Source organism: Arvicanthis niloticus, chromosome 23 (assembly GCF_011762505.2).
Source record: "Arvicanthis niloticus isolate mArvNil1 chromosome 23, mArvNil1.pat.X, whole genome shotgun sequence".
Classification (NCBI taxonomy): domain Eukaryota; kingdom Metazoa; phylum Chordata; class Mammalia; order Rodentia; family Muridae; genus Arvicanthis; species Arvicanthis niloticus.
In genome coordinates, this window is record NC_133430.1 from 1,924,677 (window position 1) to 1,947,723 (window position 23,047).

Below are 23,047 nucleotides of genomic sequence, written 5' to 3' on the forward strand. Positions count from 1 at the left end.
AAAACATGAACAACCCATACCAATCAGAAATGCTACTTTAAGTATATAGGTATGTTACCCCCCCCCCCCCCAGATACCTTCAACTTTAACATATAAAACATAAACAATGCTTTTCTAACCCAGTACCAATCTTCTAGGACACATGCCCCAGGGAGCCCTCTCCCTTGAGCAGGACCACTATGCTAGGTGGTCTGCCTTCTCCCAGGTAGTCAATCCTTGACCACACAGCTCTGAGCAGACCTCCAGGAGGACAGCACAGACACAGAAGGCCTGATGTCATTTATAAGCGATGTCAGATTTCGACTGCCATTGTGTTGGAGGGTATCGGTGATGCACACTCTTCTCAAGATGTCACTTACAAGCACTTTATCGTAGACTTTGTCACGCACGGTTATGGCAACGTTTTCCAAGTCTTCCTCAGTGATGTCTTTCACGGATCGGAAAGAAGATATCCGGTGACGTCTATACTTCTGGCATTTCCCCTGAAGAAGAAAACAGAACCAGGGGAACCCGTCACGAACCTGCACACTGAAAGTCAAGGGGAACCCGTCACGAACCTGCACGCTGAAAGTCAGGACGGAAAATCTTAAACATGCTTAGAGAGCAAAGGCTGAGTTTCTTTTGTCTGTGTGGTCAATTACTGGGCTCCAGCCCCAACCCACACTCCCTTGGGAGAGCAATGCAGCTTTGACTGAAGACCTACAAACTTGGAGGAGACGAGGCTCTTCCCCAACAGCCACTCCTGAAGCAGACAAGGAGGAACTCTTGCATCTTCCATACTACAAAACCACAAAGCTGGCTTGGCTGTTGCTGGTAAAGAGTTGGATCAAAGCCAGAGCCTCCTGCATGCTGGGCCAGTCCCTGAGCCACCCAAGCGCCTCAGCTCATTTCAGACAAAGGACTCTTCAGTTATCTGCAGTTTAGCCCAAGGGGTGCATGCTCTCACAGGAACACAGTGGAAACTCAAGTTCTCAACTGCTGGAAGCTCTGCTGACTCAACAGTACACCACAGGCCGCCCCGCATAATGAAACACTCGCACCTGAGCCTCATTTGCTTATCAGTAATTACCCCGCTGACTGTCTTTCTTCTTCTGAAACTGTAAAGCTCTTCAGTGAGCTTGGTGGCTGAGAAGGCGAAGTTTTCCAGAGCAAACTTCTCTGGGGGTCGTGCGCTCCGGGTTGGGTTCATGCGCCGTGTGATCTGTCCCTCTGAGAAGGCCCGTCGTGGTGCTCTCCTCCTCTAAAACCGAAGACACAGACAGATGTAGCTTAAACAGAAGGCTATGGGTTCCCAGAAGCAGGGCCAGTCCGCGATATCAGGAGTTCACTTACAGAAGCTGAAGGTGGCGTCCGCACAGGGAAAAAATCTGGAACCGAATTTAATTCCGCCAACAACTGAGCGAGCTAAGGTTCAGAAAGAAAGGGGGATCTGACATGAGTCAAGGAGACAGGTCTGGAACCCACACCTTTTATATCTCTCCGAACTACCTACTATAGCGTCCATAAATCTCAATAACTGTTAATAGCCTCATGTAAGAATTCACCTCCCAAGTAAGAGGAAGACACCATTATTCATCAGAGTCAGCATTATGCCCCTTCCTTATATACAGAAACAGAACACAATGAAGACATGTTTGTCTTGGCATGTTTGGGGCCAGGAACATCAGGTCCCAATTTCACTGCTATCTTAGCAGTGTGACCTGGAGCACACTTTACAAACCTGATGAAAATCAATCATCAGCATGTCCAATCAGCCGGATGACCCTCAGAACTCTCAAATCACCCTACCTGGGGCTGAAATGGTAGTACATGCTGTAGTCCTGGCACCAGGAGGCAGAGAGGCAAGAGGATCAGAATCGAGACCTGGTCTTGCAACTGTACCTCAAAAATCCTAACCTCCATACATATATATCTGTCACTACTGCCAAAGACCAACATCAATCAAGCAGGGTCTTTACTCAGGATTTTCAGATTTTAGATTCATGTAAACAGGACACCACTAAGAACAACCATACATACAGATAAATACAGCTAGACAGTGTTAAAATTTCCTTTAGCCAAGCACTCCAGTCTTAAACAACAAAATTCACACGTTACTATGTTCTCTTAATTTACTAGGTGTAGGTTCTGTGTATAAAGTTTCAGTCATTGTGTTGTGTTTTTTTTTTTTTTTTGGAAGGCATTTAAAAAGCCATCAACAAGGAGGAAAAAAAAATATGACTGGTAGAATTTCTTTTTAATTTTGCCAGTGTAAAATTAGTAAGATTACTTTCAACGATTGGGCTGGGTTACTGACCACACAAAGAAAATCCAAATACATGTAGCACAGGTTGCTATGGGTTGAACTAACCACTAGGCAAGACATAACTGAATTAGAACATGGCAGCAGCTGCTTCAACTGTAGCCATTTCCCATTCCTTCAGATGATGTCTCTGAAGGAGTGGCTTTCAGACAGAAGCCACCACCTGCCCACTGCAATTCTCCCTGGGCTCAGTGACAACCCAGCTCCTCTTTTCTGCTGGGGACAGTGCAGCTGGTCAACCCCTCTATCTCCAGTACCTCTGCCAACTTAGAACTTAAGCCTGTTCAACCATGAGTAGCAGCATCCTGCCTCCTTGGAACAGGGATAAATAGTCTTTCCATCCCCAAACCAGAGCTAATCCTGTAACAAATGTGCCCCAGGGTATACTTTCCCTCCAGAGAGCAAAGCTATGTCAGCAACCCTTGGGGCAGCTGGCTATGGTCCCAGCTGCTGCAAGAGCATACCATGGCCTTGTTCTCTTTGATGTTCATGGCCCTTTTCAGCAGAGCATCAGAATTCTCCTGGCTCTCAGCCCTGGACTCATCTTCAGCGTCAGAAGCAGAGTCTTGCTTTTCCTTGGGCTGTCTGGAGCTCTTCTCTCTTCTGAGATCAGTCTTACTGTCCAGCAAGTGTGAGCTCTTTCTATCTGGGGTTTTTGCCAGCTTTTTGGTGGGGAACTGAAAGGCTACCCGAAGACCAAAACTGCTTCTCGTGGACCTGCCTCTTCTAGGTGCAGGCTCCTCCTTGTCATCTTCTTCCTCGTCACTCATCACGGGATATGGTTTGTCACTGTCGCTCAGGTCTGACTCTATGAGCTAAGGGACAAGAAGAAAGAAGAATGAAGACAGTCAGTAACCACCTACAAAAACTAGACCAGGCGACTGTGTTCAACTGTTCTAGGTGGGAATGCAGGTCAGAATTTGTTCTACCACATGCAGAGCAAGAAAGCCAACTGATGACGCACTGAAACCTTCAAGCTGTGGGCCACACACAGTATACCCTGGTATTCTGTTCTAGTGACAGAAAGCTCATTAATACTATTTGTTGTCAACAAATTCTCTAATCAGGTTTGTGAGTGGGTCTACTTTGAATTGTGCATGTGTGTATCATCTATCTATCTATCTATCACATATACAGATAGATATATACACATATCTCTACATATACACACATATATCTATATATACACATATATGTATATAGAGAGTCATATATGTATAAATATATGATACCATATACACACAGGAATATGTATATCTCACACAGTATATAGATTCTAAGGAAGAGGGGCTTTGGGAGCAGCTTACTTTCCCTCATTAGAAACAAAACCTCCTTAACTAGGTATCACTGAGCTGAAGAACTACGAGTAGTTAAAGAAGTCACCTAGTTAGGAAACCCATCAAGTTTTGGAAGATCTTAGTGTCTTGCTGGTGACAATCGGAAACATCTGGGAAAAAAGCTGATGACACTGAATGGGCATAAACCAGCTCACCTCACCAGCAAAGGAAGTGGTAGTATATCTATTTTCAGATAAATATTCTATTTTCCAGTTATCATTGAACACTTATCCCTTTTAAAAAACATCTGCCTCAGGATGTCTCTATGAATCAGTCAAAAATATAAATTTTAAAAATTATAAAGAAACACTTAATGCCACGTGATACTTGGGACAGAAAGGGCACATTAACAAAAACTTTGATCAACTCCTTTTAAAGGTGTCACTGTAGTGACAGCAATACACTAACACTAGTTCCTTGCCTTTATAAACATATCATAGTCATGTAAAGGAAGACTAGGTCACAGTATACAGGGCTTCCACATCCTGTATCTTTAACTTTATAAGCCTAAAACTATTCCAATAAACCATTTAAAACAGTCAGACATGGTGGCTCATGCCTGGTATCTCAGGCGGATGCCAAAGAAATGTTCCATGTCCCAACCTGGGCTATGGTGTGAGATCTTGCCTCAAAACACTACCACCACCATCACCATCACCATCAATCACCTTCACCACTACCATCACCACCACCATCACCTTCACCTTTACCACCACCACCACCACCAGGGTAGTGATTTAAAGTAACCTAAGATTGAAAATGCTAGTGTTCAAACCCTAACCTCAATAACTGGAGTAAAAGAAAGAGATACACAAGGAAGCCCTTTCATAGTACGGGACCAAGGGCAGAGTCCCCAGGACCGAGTTCCCAGGACCCTGGTAGTCCTGAGTCATCAATACAGTTAGAAAAATCCAAACCAGGAGACATGAGCCTCCCATTCTGCTCTATCACCCCCGCTTTGCAAAATTAGCTTCTAGCCTAAGAATCTAACTTTATATCCAACAAGACACAGCCTGAAGGACCAAGTTACCCCGAGGCAGACTGAATATACAAAAGAAGCCGAAGCCGAAAGAAAATGGACCAGAAGACGAAGGCAAGATATGCCCCGGACCTGACCTGCAGGGCTAAAGGGATCGTTTTCTCTAGGACTGTAGGAGATAAACATGCCTGTGGACCAGGCAGGACCACCAAATACCGCCACCAACAAAAAGCCATCTTTCCATGTGTAATGTAACATGGGTAAAAGTACAACTCAAAATCAGGACTACGAACATTATAGCCCACATCCCTTGTGTTGGTCATTACTACTGTTACCTCTGCGTTACTGTTCGCGTTCAGCTCACTCTCCGTAAATCCTTCAAAATCTTCAGTTTCTGAATCAGTGTCCTCGTTGAAAATCCTTCTAAGTTCTTCTGTGAAGTATTTGGAATGGAAGCACACGTTCTTCTAAATTAAAGACAGATTTGAGTGAGACATGGTGGCACAGACTTAGAATTCCAATACGCTGGGAGGAAGGGCTGTAAAGATGGAGGCGGGATTCCAACCCGGGACTATACACGGTGAGACCTCGTCTCAAAATTCAACTACCACAGCCGGGCAGTGACGTGACGGTGCATGCCATTAACACAAGCACTAGGGAGGCAGATCTGTGAGTTTCAGGCCAGCCTGGTCTACAGAGGTAGTTCTAGGACAACCAGGGATACACAAAGAAACCCTATCTCAAAAAGAAAAGAACAACCAGAAAACCAGCTGCTCTTCTTTTTCCTGGAAGAGAAAGGAAAAAGAACAGCAGTTACAGGGACGTTGAGGAGAGATGAAACTCACTCGTATCTTATGGGCAAGACTTTCTATCAAATGAGGATGGTCTGCAGATGGACAGGGAAGACAGCTACATAACACTATACAATGTCCTTAATGCCACTCAAAATGGCTACAGTGACATGTTCTGCATTATGTGTCTTTTACCACAACCACGATAAAACACAGAGCCTGTATTTTCCTCCCTCCCTCCCTCCCTTCTTTCCATATCCCTGGCTGTCCTGGAACTCACTTTGTAGATACGGCTGTCCTCAAACTAAGAGATCTACCTGCCTTTGCCTCTGAAACGCTTGGATGAAAGGCATGTGCCACCAGGCCCAGCTCACAGCAGACATTTTCTAAACCTTATAGAAATGAAGACCTACAAACAAGAAATTTTCTACCAATACAGTGTCTCAATCACTTCTACTGTGGCTGAGAAGTGTTAATGGAGTTCAGAGTTTGCTGCCCCAGGCGGCTTTCCCACAGAACAGCAAACTTTTGTAGAAAGTGGACGCCTCAGGCTGCTTTACTCCTCACAGCCATCTGGAGCATCTCCTGTAGGTGGGCGTGTATCTCCTTCAAATACAGGGAGTACCAAGGCCCTCACATCCTCACCCATCCCTACAGACTAGACTAACTCCATTTCCAATGACGCCAACACGAGGAACTGATGGGAATCTGTACCCTCCTCACCCTGGGGCTCCCCTCTTGCCAGACTAAGGGGTGAGCAAAGGCATTTTCCAATAATGACTTCTACTTTCTTTGGAAATGCTATAAAAGAGGGAAGCCTAGCTCTTCAAAGAGTGTGTGTGAAAGAGGAAGAGGAATGGCAAGCTAAAAGGGAGACTCCCTTGTAGCTACCTATCAGGTTAAAACACTGCCCCAGGACTCTGATCCCGGTCCCCAAACCCATAAAGCAGTGACCTCTCATAGCGCCATATTTGGTTGAGACCCTTTATTTCATTGCTGCCTTTTTCTGGCTTTAATTATATACTTCTTCAGACTCCCATATCTTTGGGGAAGAAAACAAATATAATGAAAACATGTAACAGTGGGAGACTTAGAGGGCAACGGAGAAAGAAATGCCTACAGCTAGCACTCTAAGCTTAAGAATGTCTCCTAGGAATTATTATGGGTAATTGGAATGAGTTTGCTCAGAGCTAAATTACTTCCTTCCTTTGTTGTTAGCTGTGGTGCAGCTGCAGAAAAGAAAAAAAAAAAAGACAAAAGGGAAGTTTATTTAAAGAGAAACTCAAATTGTGTTTAAGGGAGGGAGCTACACACACACACTGCGTGCAAGATGTTGCCATTTTTCTCATCTGGACGAAATGAATCACAAGCCTGTGAGTCAAGTGAGCCTGAGACCGGGGTTTAAAGTTAATAAAAGAACAAGTGTGGGGCTGGAGAGATGGCCCAGTGGTGAAAAGCACTTGCTGTTTTTACATGGGATATGAGCTCTGTTCCCTGTACCCACGTGGCAGTATAGAATCATGGATAACTCTAGTTTTGGGGGTTCAACACCTCATAGAAGCAGTGCACATATACATAAACAGACTAACTCATACACACAAAATACACCTAAAGAAAGAAAAACAAGTGAAACACAGCTGCCTGCTAAGGAAACCCATCTACTACAGGAAACATCTTGCCAGCCCCTGGGGGCTTTTCTGGGGCAATGGCCTCAAAGCATAAATCCAGTAAATATCCAAAGATTCTGTACAGAACTTGAAAGAGAATGAGTCTAACCTTAAAGGGCCAAGTTCCAACCTTCCTGGAAATTTTTATCCTAGGAAATGGTGATCAGTCCTGATGATGGAATTTAAACAACTTTGCTACGAGCTCGCTCTCAAGGGCGTAAGAACTGTTTTTCCACATGGTTCTATAAAGCTAGTCTCCACGGCACAGCCTCACTGCATGCTTTGTTTTCCGAAAGCTGCTCGTTATGCTACCAAGGCATACCAAGTAACCAGTATCTACTAGGACGACCACTGTAAGCAGGAGGAAATATCAGATGGGATTAAGTGGTTTATTCTGAGCTCATGTGACGTGAGAGAGGACTGGAGAGCCGCGGGCTGTGTATCAATGAGACAGGCATATTCCAACTGCACCAACATCCGAGGGTGCCTACTCAGCGTGGGGGTGCAGAGGGCTGCATGCTTGGAACAAGATCAAAGTTCAGGGCCCAGGAAGGTAGAAAACACCCTGCAGGTCTAAGTTCCTCCTCTGAGGAGATGTAATCTGTACTTACATGGAGGCAGACACATATATTCCATCACAGAGGGAAAAGGAATCCATCCAGTTGGGAGGGTCAGGGAGGACTGGCTATGCTGAGGGACAAGCAGCATCTGTGCTGGCACCACATTAAAGAGAAAATGCCAGGGGAAGAGGCTAGAAAATGGTGATCTGGATTTGCAACAACCAGCCTCACTGAACACTTCCCAATGTGGGAGCCTGGCTAAGCCTTTCACCTCCCGAGCTTCAGTTTCATCGGTACTCACTCCACCAGCCTCTGGAGTACGCAGAGTAAAATCAGTAACTGTATGACATGCAGGTGGCACACTCTGGTGGCCAACTAACATCTGCTGGGGGTGCAGTCAGCCCTGGAGACTGGCAAGGCTGGATTATAAAGCAGTTGTCATAGCAGCAAAGACAGTTGATATCTTGGGATACCCACATGCTTTTCTGTCTCAGTGTCCCTTGGTGTGATGGCTCCACTCTCCCTCTCTAACCATGGGCAAGGAGACATCAGAGCCTGACCCAAGCTCGGTCCTACTGATCCCAGCAAGACAGGGCTGAGTGCTAGAGCAGCTTCAGACAGCAGAGAGATGAAGAGAGGTGTGTAAGGACACTGGAGTTCCACCAACTCCTGAGAATTAGTCACAGTGACAGGAAAGGACAAGACAGCAATGCAATAGTTGGAAAGATGGAGACCTAAGCAGCAAGCCGGAGAGGGATGATGGTAAGTTCATCTTCCCAGGAGACAGGCGGGAGACGCCAGGCTGCAGGTAAAGACCATCCAACTATTTCAGAGAAAACAATGGTCACTGATGGCCTTCACCTGGGGGAAGCAACTGTACCTCAGACAGAAATCCAAGGAAAACCATCGGAAAGGTGCAAGATCATGCTAGACAACAATGCCAGTTTAGTGGCAGCAGGACAGCCAACCTTAGTGTGGCGTGTGAATCCTTGAGCCCTGGAAAGAAGAGTCAGACCAAACAGAATTGCAAACCATGCATGAAAAGACAAAAGACCTCATGTAAAAAGAGAAGGGGGCACCAGGCAGTGGCACAGTCTTTAAGCCCAGCAGCATTCAGGAGGTAGAAACAGGCAGGATTTCTGAGTTCAAGGCCAGCCTAGTCTACAGAGCGTTCCCAGCCAGCCAGTACTACACAGCAAGGCCCTATCTCCAAATAAGGGGAGAAGGGGAGAGGACTGCAAAGGCCAACATTTGCATTGACAAAAAACAGAGAGAATAAGGGTTCTGCAGTGACTCAATCTGCTATTGTGGTATAAATCCTTACAGAAAGGATTAATACATGTAAAACTTTAAAAAAAAAAAAAAGGTACCAGTTGCAACTGATCTGACTGTGTATGAGATCACATACAGTACAAAGCTCTGGGGACAAATACCTTATCAGATTTCTCCATCTAGGAACGGGAAAAAAAGAGGTCTCGAGAAAAGGCTGAGCAATGGCATAAAAAAATGAACGAGAGAAGCCCCATATCCCCTGAGGTACAGATCCTACCAAAACCAGACCATACACAGCTCCCAAGTAACAGGGCAGGACTAGCTGACTCCTTCCCTACACTGGCCTATCTGAAGCAAGGTGGGTTTAATTTACATCCTGTTAGTGGAGAGGCAAGAAAGAACTCGGAGGAAGAACCAGCTAATCATCTGACTGGCTGCTGTGTGTTAGGTACAATATAAACCTCTCAGAGAACAGATACCTCTCGGAGAACTGTAATCCATGTTGCTTCGTCCAAGGTCATTAAATAATACTCTCCCAGGTTCTGCAGAAGTGGAGTAATAGAACCTTTGCATGTCTCACAGTCACACACTGCTTTGACCTGTGTGGGACATGAGGCAAACCTAACTCTCCCCTGCTGTGAGAGCACTTAATGCAACCTTGCCACAGGCTTCCCTTCATTTATGATGCTGTCCGTAGCCAGGATTAAAGTAACAAAAATGCACAGAGACCTCTCATCTGTCTCTGGAAACATGAAGGTAAAACTCTGATGATCGACTCAGGATTTGTACTCAGATGAGGAAGCACCAGCACCCTGCCACAGGCTTCCAGAGGGCCACACCTGTCTTGAAAAAGAAAAGACCCATACCTGTTTCTCCAATTCCAGCAAGTCCAGACTACCACGGCTCTCTGACAGGTTTTCCATGGGAACATCATCCTGGAAACCCACAAACTCTTCATCATCACTGGGAGCATTGAAGATATCAGCTACTTCTTTGGGTATCTGTTTTGGAGTCAGAAGAAAAGGATGAAACCGAGGCTGCTGGGATCACTGGAGCAGAACTAGCGTTGCATCCTTAACCCTGAGCAACAATGTTTCAGTTGAGATCCCATAGTGGGAGAAAGGGGGCATAAGCACATTAGTTCCAGTTCTGGGTTTATATTCACTTCTCCTTCCAATCAATGTGTAGCCATCCTAGACAGAAGCTACTTTTGAGCGCTTGGCCAAAAAGAGCCGTTTCTCCTGACAGTAACTCACCATGTAAGATTCCAGCTCTTAACTCTGTTGTCACCCACTATTCTTTATTTTTGGTTATCCTATGTGGGTTCAGAGATGGACGTTCGTTCACACGCCCAAACGAGTGGCTTTCCCTTTTCTATACTTGAAGTCAGTTAAAGCGGCTGTGAAATTAATAGAACTTACATGCCATTAGTGACAGTCACCCTCAGAGATCCATGTCTGCCCAAACTAATAAATACACATCTGCGGGGACAGATGTAAGCTGTTTGCTCCCACCTATTTATTTAAAACCAAACCAAACCAGCATGTGTAGACTCATCATCTGAAATCACTATCTGTCTGCACAAATGTCTTAGGGTTTGTATTCCTGCACAAAACATCATGACCAAGAAGCAAGTTGGAGAGGAAAGGGTTTATTCAGCTTACACTTCCACATTGCTGTTCAGCACCAAAGGAAGTCAGGACGGAACTCAGACAGGGCAGGAACTTGGAGGCAGGAGCTGATGCAGAGACCATGCTACTTACTGAGTTGCTTCCCCTGGCTTGCTCAGCTCGCTTTCTTATGGAACCCAGGACTACCAGCAGAGGGATGGCACCACCCACAATGGGCCCTTCCAGCCTTGATCACTAATTGAGAAAATGCCTTACAGCTGGATCTCATGGAGGCATTTCCTCAAGGGAGGCTCCTTTCTCTGTGAAAACTCCAGCTTGTGTCAAGTTGACACACGAAACCAGCCAGTTCAACATCTGTTCTGCTTTCCAAGAAAAATCAGGTTAAATTTTGCTGCAGCTTGACTGTCTTCAGAACGGAGTCCTTTAGAATAGCTAACTTAAATCTGTGCACCCACAGTGTTTAAGGAGAGGTGCAAAGAAGTCAAGACAACCATAAGACAATCACAGTAAGAGAAGTAAGCCAGAATCAGAAAGATAAACATCTTATTTTCTTTCATTTGTGGTCCCTAGATGTTTTATAAATTAAAATCACATGTACATGACATAAAGAGATAAGTCAGACTGTCAGAAACAAGAAATAGGATCAGAGCAGAGAGAGTTTAAGTTCTTCAGGACACCACTCATTAAGCAATGTTTTCTACCCTTGTCTTGGTAGACACCTTTTGCAGCTCAGTCACCAGAACCCACACCTGCAGCAGCAGCACGAGAAGCAGTGTGTCAACTTCAGCATCTCCTCCTTTTGACCTCTAACTACCAGAGGAACACAATATATAATACAATGCATCATGGATTTCTGTTGCAGTAGGCAATTCCTCACTACCTGCCCCAATGCTCTGGGTTGCCAAGTGAAAGACACACACACACACACTCCTATTTTAATATGCCTTAAATAGCTCAATGGCTGGGACACCCCCAGACCTCCATGTAATTAACACCTCCCCTCCGATACTCCTGAGTCATTACTTACTAAAATCTATATTCCATCTTTGCTGCCCTAGACTCAATGTAGGGTGGGGGTGGGGGCTGGGGCTGCTCTGCCCTGGCTCTTACATGATTACTACACTCTCTTCTGCAGCTTTCAAAACTGGACCTTACTCTTTCCCCAGCATAACGATTCTGAGTCCTTCTTCCTCTCTCTGTCCCCTTGCCCAGGAATCTTAAAGTCCCGCCTCTGTCTCCCTGCCCAACCACTGGCCGCCAGCAACTTTATTTATCAATCAGAACCAGCTGGGGGCCACGAACCCTCAGCATCTTACATCCAGACTCTTGTGCAGTTTTGGGAACCCAATTAACATACTATAAGCGTTAGGCCAAATCCACAACAGATTTCAGAGCACGTGCATGAGCAGAGAAACTTTAAGGCAGGATGACAACTGTTAGAACCATGTGTTGGCAGAGACACTGTGTCTGATATATCCCCCTCTCGCCCCCATCAGCCATAGCTTCTGCATCTGCTCTAGATGTACCACTGAGGGGGTGTCATGGCTGACTGGGAATAAAGGAAGACCACACTAACCACACGATAAGTGCCGGGCTTGCTCTTGCCGTCCGTCAATCTCTAAACAGTATTTGAAGAAGGTCCGCAGATTCTGGACTTCTGGATAAACTCAAATGGAGTTAATGAGTCTTTGGGTTTGACATTTAAAGTTGCTGGGTGGAAAATACCAACTCCCCAAAACGGCAAAGCACATCAGAATAACATCAAACCTCTCTCAGAGGCAACCCTCAAAGTCAGGAGAGCACGGAATACTTTAAGCCATAACAGCCAACTAAGGGCACCATCCCTACTGCCTAAGTTATTTTTTTTTTTTTTTAAATTGACTAAGAAACAAAGACATGTCAAGAACAGATGAGCAAAAGACAGCTAGGAAGGAAAGCATTATGCCCAACAAAGTAAACCAGGGAGACCCAGAATACTAACGGGAGAGTGGACAGGAGTGGGGAACTGGGAGTGGGGGGAAGCAGAACAAACTATAATACAACCAAAGAGAAAAACCTTAACTGGCAACATTTCTGGAATTAGACATTACAGGAATTAGCAAACCTCTCTTATAAAAACTTAAAGAGTCTCAACTCACAACTAAAAAGACTCTGGGAAGGAAGCTTCAATGACAGGGCTCCTTTAATGGGGGGAAACAAACACCAGAGTAGGAGCTTTGGCTGTGAGCGTGCATCTTTGGCTGGAGTCAGAGCGGAAGCAGGGATGCCTCATTTGCATAAGGAGGAATTCCAGGTGCGGCCTCGGCTTGGGTATGGGGTGGGGCGAGGGGGTGGAGCAAGGGGCATGGGGTGGAGCAAGGGGCGGGGCGAGGGGTGGAGCAAGGGGCGTGGGGTGGGGCTAGGGGGTGGAGTACGGGGCATGGGGTGGAGCAAGGGGCGTGGGGTGGGGCGAGGGGGTGGAGTACGGGGCATGGGTGGAGCAAGGGGCGTGGGGTGGGGCGAGGGGGTGGAGCACGGGGCGTGAGGTGGGGCGACGGGTGGAGCACGGGGCATGGGGGTGGAGCAAGGGGTGGGGCGGGGCGAGGGGTGGAGCACGGGGCATGGGGGTGGAGCAAGGGGTGTGGGGTGGGGCGAGGAGGTGCAGCAAGGGGGTGGAGTATGGAGCATGAGGCGGGGCTTGCGGCATGGGGGTGAGGGGTGAAGTATGGGGGGTAGTGGGAGGCATGGGGGGTAGTGGGAGGCATGGGGGGTGGGGCATGGGAAGGTTGATCCTACGCCTTCTGATTTCTGGATGGGATTGCCCCCTTTTGCTCCTGGCTGGTCACCCACACCCCACTCAAAGGCTCCCTGGCCCCACATCTTCTAGTGTCTGTACTCTGTACTCAAATGAATTCACAGTATAAGGGGGTTTCCTGCACAGGATCAAGCTACCCAACATGGGGTCAGGGTTAGTCACTAGCTCCACCCTTTGCCCAGGAGATATTGACAGTTGACTGCTTCTAGGGAAGACAGCGTCCGTTTTTTCTTTAGGGGTATGTCCCTCCCCCCCCATCCCCCTCTTCCCCTCACCATTGGTTAATCCAGTTCCAAAGGATGGCCCCACAACCATGCTTGTATGAGCAGCACAACTGAACTCACTTGGTAATAAATTTAATGATTTCTTTTTTATAAAATGTGCATTGGTGTTTTGCCTGCAGGTATGTCTGTGTGAGGGTGTCAGGTTCCCTGGAGCTGCACTTACAGACAGTTATGAGTTACCATGTGGGTGCTGAGAATTGAATCAGGGTCCTCTAGAAGAGCAGCTAGTATTCTTAACATCTGAGCCATCTCTCCAGCCCCATCGGTGGGTAATAAAAAGAATAAAATAGGACATGAAGTTGAGGGGAGTGAGAAATGAATCCGGAAGGAGTGGGAGTAAATATAATCAAAATACATTGTTTGTATGTGTGCATGCATGCACGCATTATGCATGTCTGTATACATGTATATATGCATGTATGCATTATGCACATGTATTATGCATGTATGTGTGCATGTATGTATATATGCATGCACATATGTATGTATGCTTGCATTTATGTATGCATGAAGTAATCAATTACAAAAAATTAAAGTAAGTAAAACACACACAGGGAGAAGAAATCACATACCATGATCAACAAGGGTTTCATTCCAGTGTAGAGTGAAAAATTATAAAGGCCATTTTATGAAATATGTGTAGATTTCTTGCCTTAGACCTGAGCAGGAAAAGTGCAGATTCCAGAACTCAGAACTGAAAATAAGATTTCAGGCCTTCACTACCCCGGGCACATTCCGGGTGAAGGACATTATCCCTGAATCAGAGGACACTTGCTGGATTACATTCCTCAAGCCTCAGGCAGCAGGCCCACCTGTGGGGGGGGGGGGGCTCCCCCCGAAGCAGGAAGACACATTCCTGACCATAAAAAAATACAAGCCATCTAGGTGGGGCTATGACTGGAGGAAGTGAGAAATATTTTGTAATGACAGTATAGGGGACAGTGACTTGGTAAGACTACATTTTTGAGAAAAAATGATTGTACTGAGTAATTTCCATTTTTCTTGCGATCTTTGGGTGGTCGTGATTTCCTGAGACTTGAGGAAGGGTCTCCCGAGATTGGGGCTCTTCACCAGGAGTGTAAGGGTATGCACATCAATATAAGTAGGCCACCAAATGTCATACACCACATAAATACACGTCAAGGACAGAAACGTTAGGATTATCTCAACAGATAATCAGCAAAAAAAAAACAAGGGCTCTCACAAAATTCAACATCCCTTCATGATAGAAGGCTGGAAGACCTAGGAATAGGAAGAACATACCTCAACCTAATAAAGACATGACAACTTTGCCAACTACACATCTGACAGGAGACTAAGAACTAGAGTCTTTAAGAACTCCAAAATTATCTCAACAATAGATGAGCTAATGAGTTGAACAGCTGTCAAGAAGAACACCACGAACCAATAGTATCTGAAGTCCTAAAACATCCTTAGACAAGAAGGATATGTAAATTAAGGCTGCTTTAAAAATCTATCTTACCTCAGTCAGAAGGACAACAAGGAAGAAAAGGGCCACTCATGCTGTCGAGGATGTGGGCAGGAGGAATCCTCATTCTTTTCTGGTGGGATGTAAACCTGTGTGGCCATATGGGAATCAGCATGGAGGGACCTCAGGAAGGTAAAAATTAGAGGTACCACATAACCCAGCAGGCGATCCTTGGTGTATACTCAGACAACTCGGGGTCCACGGAACACAGAGAGACTCACACACCATGTTTACTGCTACTGTCCATAACAGGCAAGACCAGGAACCAGCCCAGAAGCCCACCAAGAGTTGTGTATCTCTACAGCTTTCAGTAGAGATACACAAAGGAGTGTTGTTGAACTATAACACAGAAAAAGACTATCACATCTGTGCAGAACTGAACAGAACTGGAGACTGTTAAAGGAAGCAAAATTAGCCAAGGTGAGAATGACAAATACATGTTTTCTGTCTTGTGGAATCTACGTGTAAATTCATGTGTAGATACAGTGTGGAATCTACCTGTAAGTTCATATGTAGATATACTGTGGAATCTACATGTAAATGCTAGAGTGGCCGAATTTCACTGATGTTGTCAGTACAAAGAGATCAGATGTTTATAGTTTTAGTCACACAGGAAGAGTTCTGGAGACTGAGCACATGACGCCACACTGACCACACTGACCTATCTGCACACTGATAAAGTTTGTTAGGTGTTTTTTTTTTTTTTTTTTAACCATAAACCTTAAAAGTCAACAGCAAAGACAAATCTGAAAACAAAGGAGGAGAGCTTTCTCTTAAGAGTGCAAGCTCTTTCCAGCTGGTAAGTTCTACCTTGGCCAGTCTAGAGCTGCCAGAATTTCAGATGCTTGCGGAAGAATCCCACCTCCTCCTTTAAGGTGGGTTCAGATCCACACACAAAAGCCAGGCAGGGTTCAGCTTGAGGGGCCATGCAGCCACCCCTGAGCCCCAGACTCCAGATTCCAAACCACAGCAGTTACCTAAGAGGTCAGGGCGGGCCCAGGTTTGCTGTATCCTACCTAAGGAGTACTAATAAAAACCTGAGGTTCTCACCAGGTGTGTCTTCCCAGCATCCCTTCAACACAGGGACGCTTAAGAGCAGCTGGTTCTCAACCTGCTGGTCAAACAACCCTCACACAGGGGTCTCCTCAGACCACCGGACAACAGAGATGTGTACATTATGATTCATAACAGTAACAACAAACGTAACTTTATGTTGGGGTCACCACAGCATGAGGAACTGAACTGAAAAGCTCCAGCGTTAGGAAGGCTGAGAATCACTGCTCCAGAGGGTTCCACAGCACTGTGGCTCCTACCAACCCAAGTCTTAATTGACAGTCCTTTTACAAGAAGACTCTAATAAGCTATAAAACATGCCTCAAAGGGCCAGCTGGCTTCCAGTCGGGTATTTACTCCTGAAAATAAATCAATGCAAAGCATCATTAAACTTTTATTTCATACCATTAATTGTAACTTTAATTAAGGTTTAATTACGGTTTCTACATCTCTGATACTTAAACTTACCCTTCCTATATTAAAACATATCACCTAGCCATAGAACAAAGTCATCACCTATTAGTTTTCAATATGGTGCTGTGGTTGGGGCGTGGGGGTTCTCAATGTAGTCCAGGCTAGCCTTGAACTTCAGCTCCTCCTGCCTCTGCCTCTCCAGTGCTAGGATTACAGGCATGCTCCACCAGCAATCTGTGGTACTGAAGAGTAAACTCCGATCTCTGTGATGCCGGGGAGGCACCCTACAGACTGAGTAGCATCTCTGGCTCATCGTAATTAAAGGAAAATAGCAGATTCTCCTTTAACGCCATTTAATTAAGGGCTAATTTTGACACAGTCTCAGGGAACATCTCATACTCCAGAACCACCAGTGTGCATTCCACCTGGAATATCCTCCTTATGAAGTCAAAGCAACTGGCTGGCAAGGACTGCAGTCTGTAAGGTGTGGAACCTTGCATGTACGAAGAGACCCTGCACAGAAAAGACACTGTGTCAGCTTTTCCCACATCTACACCAAAGCCAAGGGTTATGGCATTTTCTGCCCTTTTGTATTGGGGGGAAGGGGGTGAAACATGGTCTCACCATGTAGTTCTGCTTAACCTGTAACTCAGTATGTAGACCAGACTCAAATTCACAGAGCTCCACCTACCTCTGCCTCTAGAGTGCTGGGATAAAGACGTATGTCATCATACCCAGTGCGAACAGCAATTCCTCTAAATCTTTTTTTTTTTTTTATATATAAGATTTATCTATTTTATATATGTGAGTACACTGTCGCTGTCTTCAGACAGCGCCAGAAGAGGGCATCAGATCCCATTGCAACCACCATGTGGTTGCTGGGAACTGAATTCACGACCTCTGGAAGAGCAGTCAGTGTTCTTAACTGCTGAGCCATCTCTCCAGACCTCTCCTTTAAATCTTATGTAAATATATTAGTTGGTCTATAAGAAGCACGACCCACACTGTTTCCCTCAATCACTCTACATCTTATCTGAGACAAGAGTTCCATCACTCAAACTGGTGCTCACCTGTCCAGAAAGCTCCAGGGATCCGACAGCCTCTGCCTCCCCAGAAATAGGATTAAAGGTCTGTGCCACCATGTATGGCTTTTTTACATATGTGCTGGGAATCAAAGCCGGGTCCACTTTACCCATATGAGCTATCTCACAGCTCGGGTTTTAATAATTCCTGAAGCACGACAGAACTTGTGCTCTTCAGAAAGGGGTTATGTAGGTGTGACACACACCTACAACCCAGCACTCAGAGGGCTGGGACGGGAAGGTCTCAAGGGTTCAAGATCAAGGAGGCTTACAGAGCAAACCCCAGGCCAATCTGGATTACCCAGTTGACTTTGCCTCACGAAAATGAAGCAGGGAAAGCAGTTAAGAAAATGAAATGAGAAGTCGTGGGCTGGGAGAAACATGTGCAGGTCATACACCTGATGAGGACCTAAATCCAGAGTAAATAAAGAACCCTCAATGCTCAGTAAGAAGAACACAGACCAAGTAAAACACAGGCAAAGGGTCTGAGGGGAACATTTACAAAAGGCACAGAGAGCAACAAGCACTTACAAATGTTACTCATGAAGGGCATGGTAGCCAAAAGCACGAGATACCATAAACAAAGGAGGCCATTCTATACTTCACCAGGGAAGTTTCAAACCTACAACAAACCAAGGGCGGAGAGAACGCACCCACATGCCATGGGATAACCTGCAGAATTTCTAACGGAGTTAAATATTCATTTTTCCATCAACTCAACCATCCTACACATGGGGAAAAGACGTATGCTCACACAGAACTTGTTTACATTTCAAAACCAAGACACATCTATGAGGTGGTATTTATCCAGACAAAAATCAGGACTCAGCAATAAGAAAGGGTACACCTGACATGCAACCCAGACAAATCTCAAAACGCATTACGCCAAGTGAAAGGACATGCACTCTGCATGATTTGGAAAAGGAAAAAACAGAGACAGCACATGTCAACCACGGCCTAGGGACAGATGTGAGGGCTTTAAATACGCAACAGGGAATTTCAAAGGGAGGATAAAATTCACTGAGGTAGTAACCATATACTTAAAGACTTATGTTACAACCCATAAAACTATACACTAAAACAATGAATTGTCTTAAATTAAACCTTAATTAATAAGAAAAAGTATATATTACAGAAGAACAACCCAGGTCACCCAGTGATGGATCCTAGTACATAAAATCACAATGTGTTAGGTCAGGTGACAACACAGAGCAACAGAGAAAATTCTGCCAATGTAGTGCGCTCCAGCTTTCGTAGCTACTCTGAGGTTTTATTGACGCAGCTGCCTTTTTTTTTTTGGTAATTTTTTTGGTTCTGTAAGTTTCCCTAACAAACTCATTTATTCACTAATTAAACTCTGGTGGCATCCTGAATGTATCACTGATTCTCTATTGAGGTAAGTAGGTGTTTGTTTTGTTCTCACATCTCTGTCTGACAGACAGTAACAGTCCACAGTCTCCGTTAGTGAAAGACAGGAAATACACAAACACAAGAAGCACAATGCACTCCACACAGAATGTGCTGAGGCACAGCTGCAATCCAGCACTGAAGAGGTCATGCAGGGTAAGCCTGGGCTACATGGTGAGAACTCCAGCTCAAGAAGAGACACAGAAAGCATAAATGAAAGGCACGCAAGTCCTGGTAGCAAGTCCACAATCTCAGCTGCTCCAGAGGCTAAGGCCAGAAGATCTCAAGGCCTACACACTAGGAAGTAAGATTGAGGCTAGCCTGGGCTACTTAACGAGGCCCTTTCTCAAAATAAAAAGAATGCTGGTGATACAGTTCAGTAGCCAAACACTTAGCTAGTATGCTGCTTCAAAGCCTAGTTTTAAGCACTGCCTAGCAAAATGAGTTTTTTGTTTTTGTTGTTTTCTTTAGTGTAATGATACAACTAAATGCTAATTAGAAGTCACATCAGATCTAGAGACACAAACACGTTGAAGGTAAAAGACAGAAAAGGTTTTTAAGTACAAAGGAGAGGGAGTGGCTACGGTCAGATGAAATAGATATAATACACAAAGCTTACAGGCATAGTGTGAATAAGACAGACGACTCATCCAGACAATGTAACAATTTCAATACATGCTCCAAAATCAAAGCTCCAAAACAAGGACACAAACTCCAAAAAACTCCAAAACCAGGAGTACAAACGGGAGGAACAGTTCCCTGGTAACAGACGCCGATGAAGACTTCAACACCTCACCTTCAACAAGGATGGAACAGTACACAGCCCAGAAGAAAGCAAAGGGACAGAACCATGTAAACCAAACAGAAGACAGAAGTGCTCAACTCAACAGTAGATATTCTTCTCAGGTTTACACATAAAATTATCCATTATCCAGATGGGATCACATGCTAGGCTACAGTAAGTGTGATACATTTTAACTAACTAACATCATACAAACTGTCTTTTCTAATCAATAGGATTAAAGTGGGAATCAGAAGCAGGAAACCGAGCAAGTCCCCATGTATACAGAAATCAAGTCTTCTCTCAAGCAGCCAATGAGGCACAGATGAAATCACAAGAGACATGGCAAAATACAAGCTGAACACTAGATCTCAAAAATCCAAAACATGAAATACTTCAAAATCCAAACTTTGTTGAGCGTCCCATGATGTCACAAGTGGAAATGTATCATGTAGCTACATAACATGATAGTTTTATGAATAAATAAAAATTATTTAAAACTTCGAAGAAAACTACATTCATCCTACATGCAGAAGGCACAGACAAGATACTTCAGTTTTGGATTCTGACTTGAGTTCCATGCCAAAATATCTTATCATGTCCAAGCAAGTAAATACCCAATGAAATGGATGCTTTCGGTCTGAAGCATTCTGGGTAAACAGTAGTCAACCTGTGCCTCGAAACAAGCACGCCCAAACTCACGCACTGCGGCAAATGCTGTCCTATCAGGAACAGGCACAGTTGTAAAGGTGCAAACTAAAGGAAGATCACTAAATCCATACATTAATAAACCAGAAAAACACACAGCAATGTAGACTCGAAGCCAACAGAAGGAGCTACTAAAGATTACAGCCATGACAAAATAGAGAGATAAAATCACAACAGAGAGTAAGAGAGAAAACAAAGTTGCTTTTTCAAATACTAACAACAGGAGCAGGCCTTCTGATGCACAGACTTGAGAACACAGAGAAATCTCCAAGCACTAAATCGGCAAATAAAATGGAGGATATTATTATTATTAAGTTTACAGAGGTTTTAAAAACAAAGAGTTCAGGAGACCTCCAGGTGATGGCATGCTCACACAGATGGGATGGATACATTTCTGGTAACATACAGCCTACCAAGAGTGAATTATAAAGTAAGGGAAGATTTGAACAGACCTACAGCTAGTAAGGATTTGAATCAGTAATCCAAACTGTCCCCAAAAATCATGTCAGAAGCTGGCAATTTCAGCAGTGAACTCTGTAAACCACTCAATGATCCACACCAACCCTCAAACTCTCCCAAAGAAACTGAGGGGGAAACAAAGTCCCCTGACTCCTCCCAGAAGGCTGCTCTGCCTGGCACCTAAGTCAGATAAAGACTGGTCAAGAGTCCCAAACGATACCCTCAGGACATCCTCACACACCCACCTAAACACCTTCACACACACACACACACACACACACACACACAACACCAGCAAACTGAATAAGCAGCACAGCAGAAAGATGCATGCTTGCCCAAGAGAGGTGTGTTGCTGCAATGCAAAACGGTTAATATATGAAACTTAAATGCATTATTCTGAAACCAAGGGGGAAGAGACCATTACACGGCTAATGCAAAAAGGCATCAGAAAAAACTCACTGCCCTTTCATGAGAAGAACAAAGTCAACAATGGAAGGAACTGAATCAACACATTAAAACCCGCATTTATTAGGTGAACAAAAAGGAGACTTTATTTCTTAAGGAAATGTCAGAGAATAAGCTAGGCACAGCCCCGTGCACCTCTCCAACATCGTCCTGAAAACTCATCAGCAATCACACAAGAAAATCAGAGAATTAAAGAGCGTCTGGGTAGAAACAGAAGAAGGAAGACATATCTGTTAGGATACAGCGTGTGTGTGTGTGGGGGGGGGTGTTTGCATGTGTGCGTGTAAAATGTTCTGGAGTGTCCACAGAAGAGCAGTCAGCGCTAGCAGATACGCCGTGTAACATTTCAGAAAGGTTATCTATTTATTTTCAGTTCCAGAAAAATAAAAAAATCAAAGAGTAATTAATATTGCAGTGATTCTGCCACTAAAAACCAACAGTCTGACAAGGAAATTACAAAACAATTACATTTACGAAGGCATAAAAAAATAGACGTAAGCAATGAGGCAGAAGTCTTGCATATGCCAACCACAAAACATATCTGAACACTTAGGGGAGGCACAGGAAATACACACCTCCTCTGTTGGTGGATCAGACATAGCATCCCTAAGATCCGTGTACTGGTCAAAGCTACCTGAAGATTTCACGGAAACCTCAGCAATATTTGTGGCAAAAATAGAAAAGCCCCACTTAAAAGGTCCTGTGGAATCCCTCTTGCTGACTTCAGCCCATACTGCAATGTTCCTGGAGCCCAGCAGATGGCGCTGCCATGGACCGAGACCAATGAGGAATGAAGAAACAGAGGCACCCTGCCACTTACTGGCAGGAAGGATGGTCCTACCTAAGACAGAATGAAGCTGGACCCTTAAGCCACCTACAAAAGGTAATTCAATGTAGATTTTTAAAAAAAGAAACTAAATATGCGCTACCCCAGTTTCTGAGGTTTCTTAGAGATTCATGACACAGGGAACTAGAGTTTACCAAGATGAAAAGCTTCTGCCTATTGTCTGGTGCTGAAGATTGACCCATGGCCTTCAGCACGGTAGGGACTCTACAACTGACCTATATAAAAACCGTCTGTGCCGGCTTTGGCAGCACATATACTAAAAATAAATAGATAACCTTTTCTTTTTACAAAAGACAAGTCCTGAATGGTGAAAGGGCAGCCTACGGAGAAATTATATGATCACCCAGAAGTAGAACTCAATGACTACAAAAACTTCCACTAAGAAATGGGCAAAGGACTTGAAGTGACCTCCTATAGAGATGTATATGCCAACAATCGCATGAAAGAGGCCGTTAATCCCAGCATTCAGGAGGCAGAGGCAGGCAGCCTGAGTTTGAAGCTTGTCTGGTTTATTAGTTTCAAGCCAATACTATATAGTGAGGGCCTTTCTCAAAAAAAAGTCTGACACATACTACCACATGTATGAACGTATTAAAAATTACACCAAGTGAAATATTCCAGTCACAACAGGAAAATGTTGAGTGATCCTACTTCACTACATACCCAAAATAGTCAAATATCAGAGAAACTAGGAGAGAGGCACATGGGCTGGAAGAAAGGCACTG

General features: G+C 44.7%; 1 protein-coding gene across 3 annotated transcripts in view; it reads right to left on the reverse strand.

Annotated features, from left to right (window-relative positions):
* Cdca7l (cell division cycle associated 7 like) overlaps nt 1-23,047 on the reverse strand; it is a 47,395-nt gene that overhangs the window by 3,723 nt on the left and 20,625 nt on the right. For all 3 annotated transcript variants that reach the window (XM_076920932.1, XM_076920934.1, XM_076920933.1), the window contains 6 exons: nt 9,775-9,909; nt 4,954-5,085; nt 2,767-3,117; nt 1,333-1,404; nt 1,070-1,240; nt 360-482 (listed from right to left, as the gene is read on the reverse strand). In XM_076920932.1, coding sequence (XP_076777047.1) covers nt 360-482; nt 1,070-1,240; nt 1,333-1,404; nt 2,767-3,117; nt 4,954-5,085; nt 9,775-9,909 — 984 coding nt within the window. The remainder of the gene's footprint in view (nt 1-359; nt 483-1,069; nt 1,241-1,332; nt 1,405-2,766; nt 3,118-4,953; nt 5,086-9,774; nt 9,910-23,047) is intronic.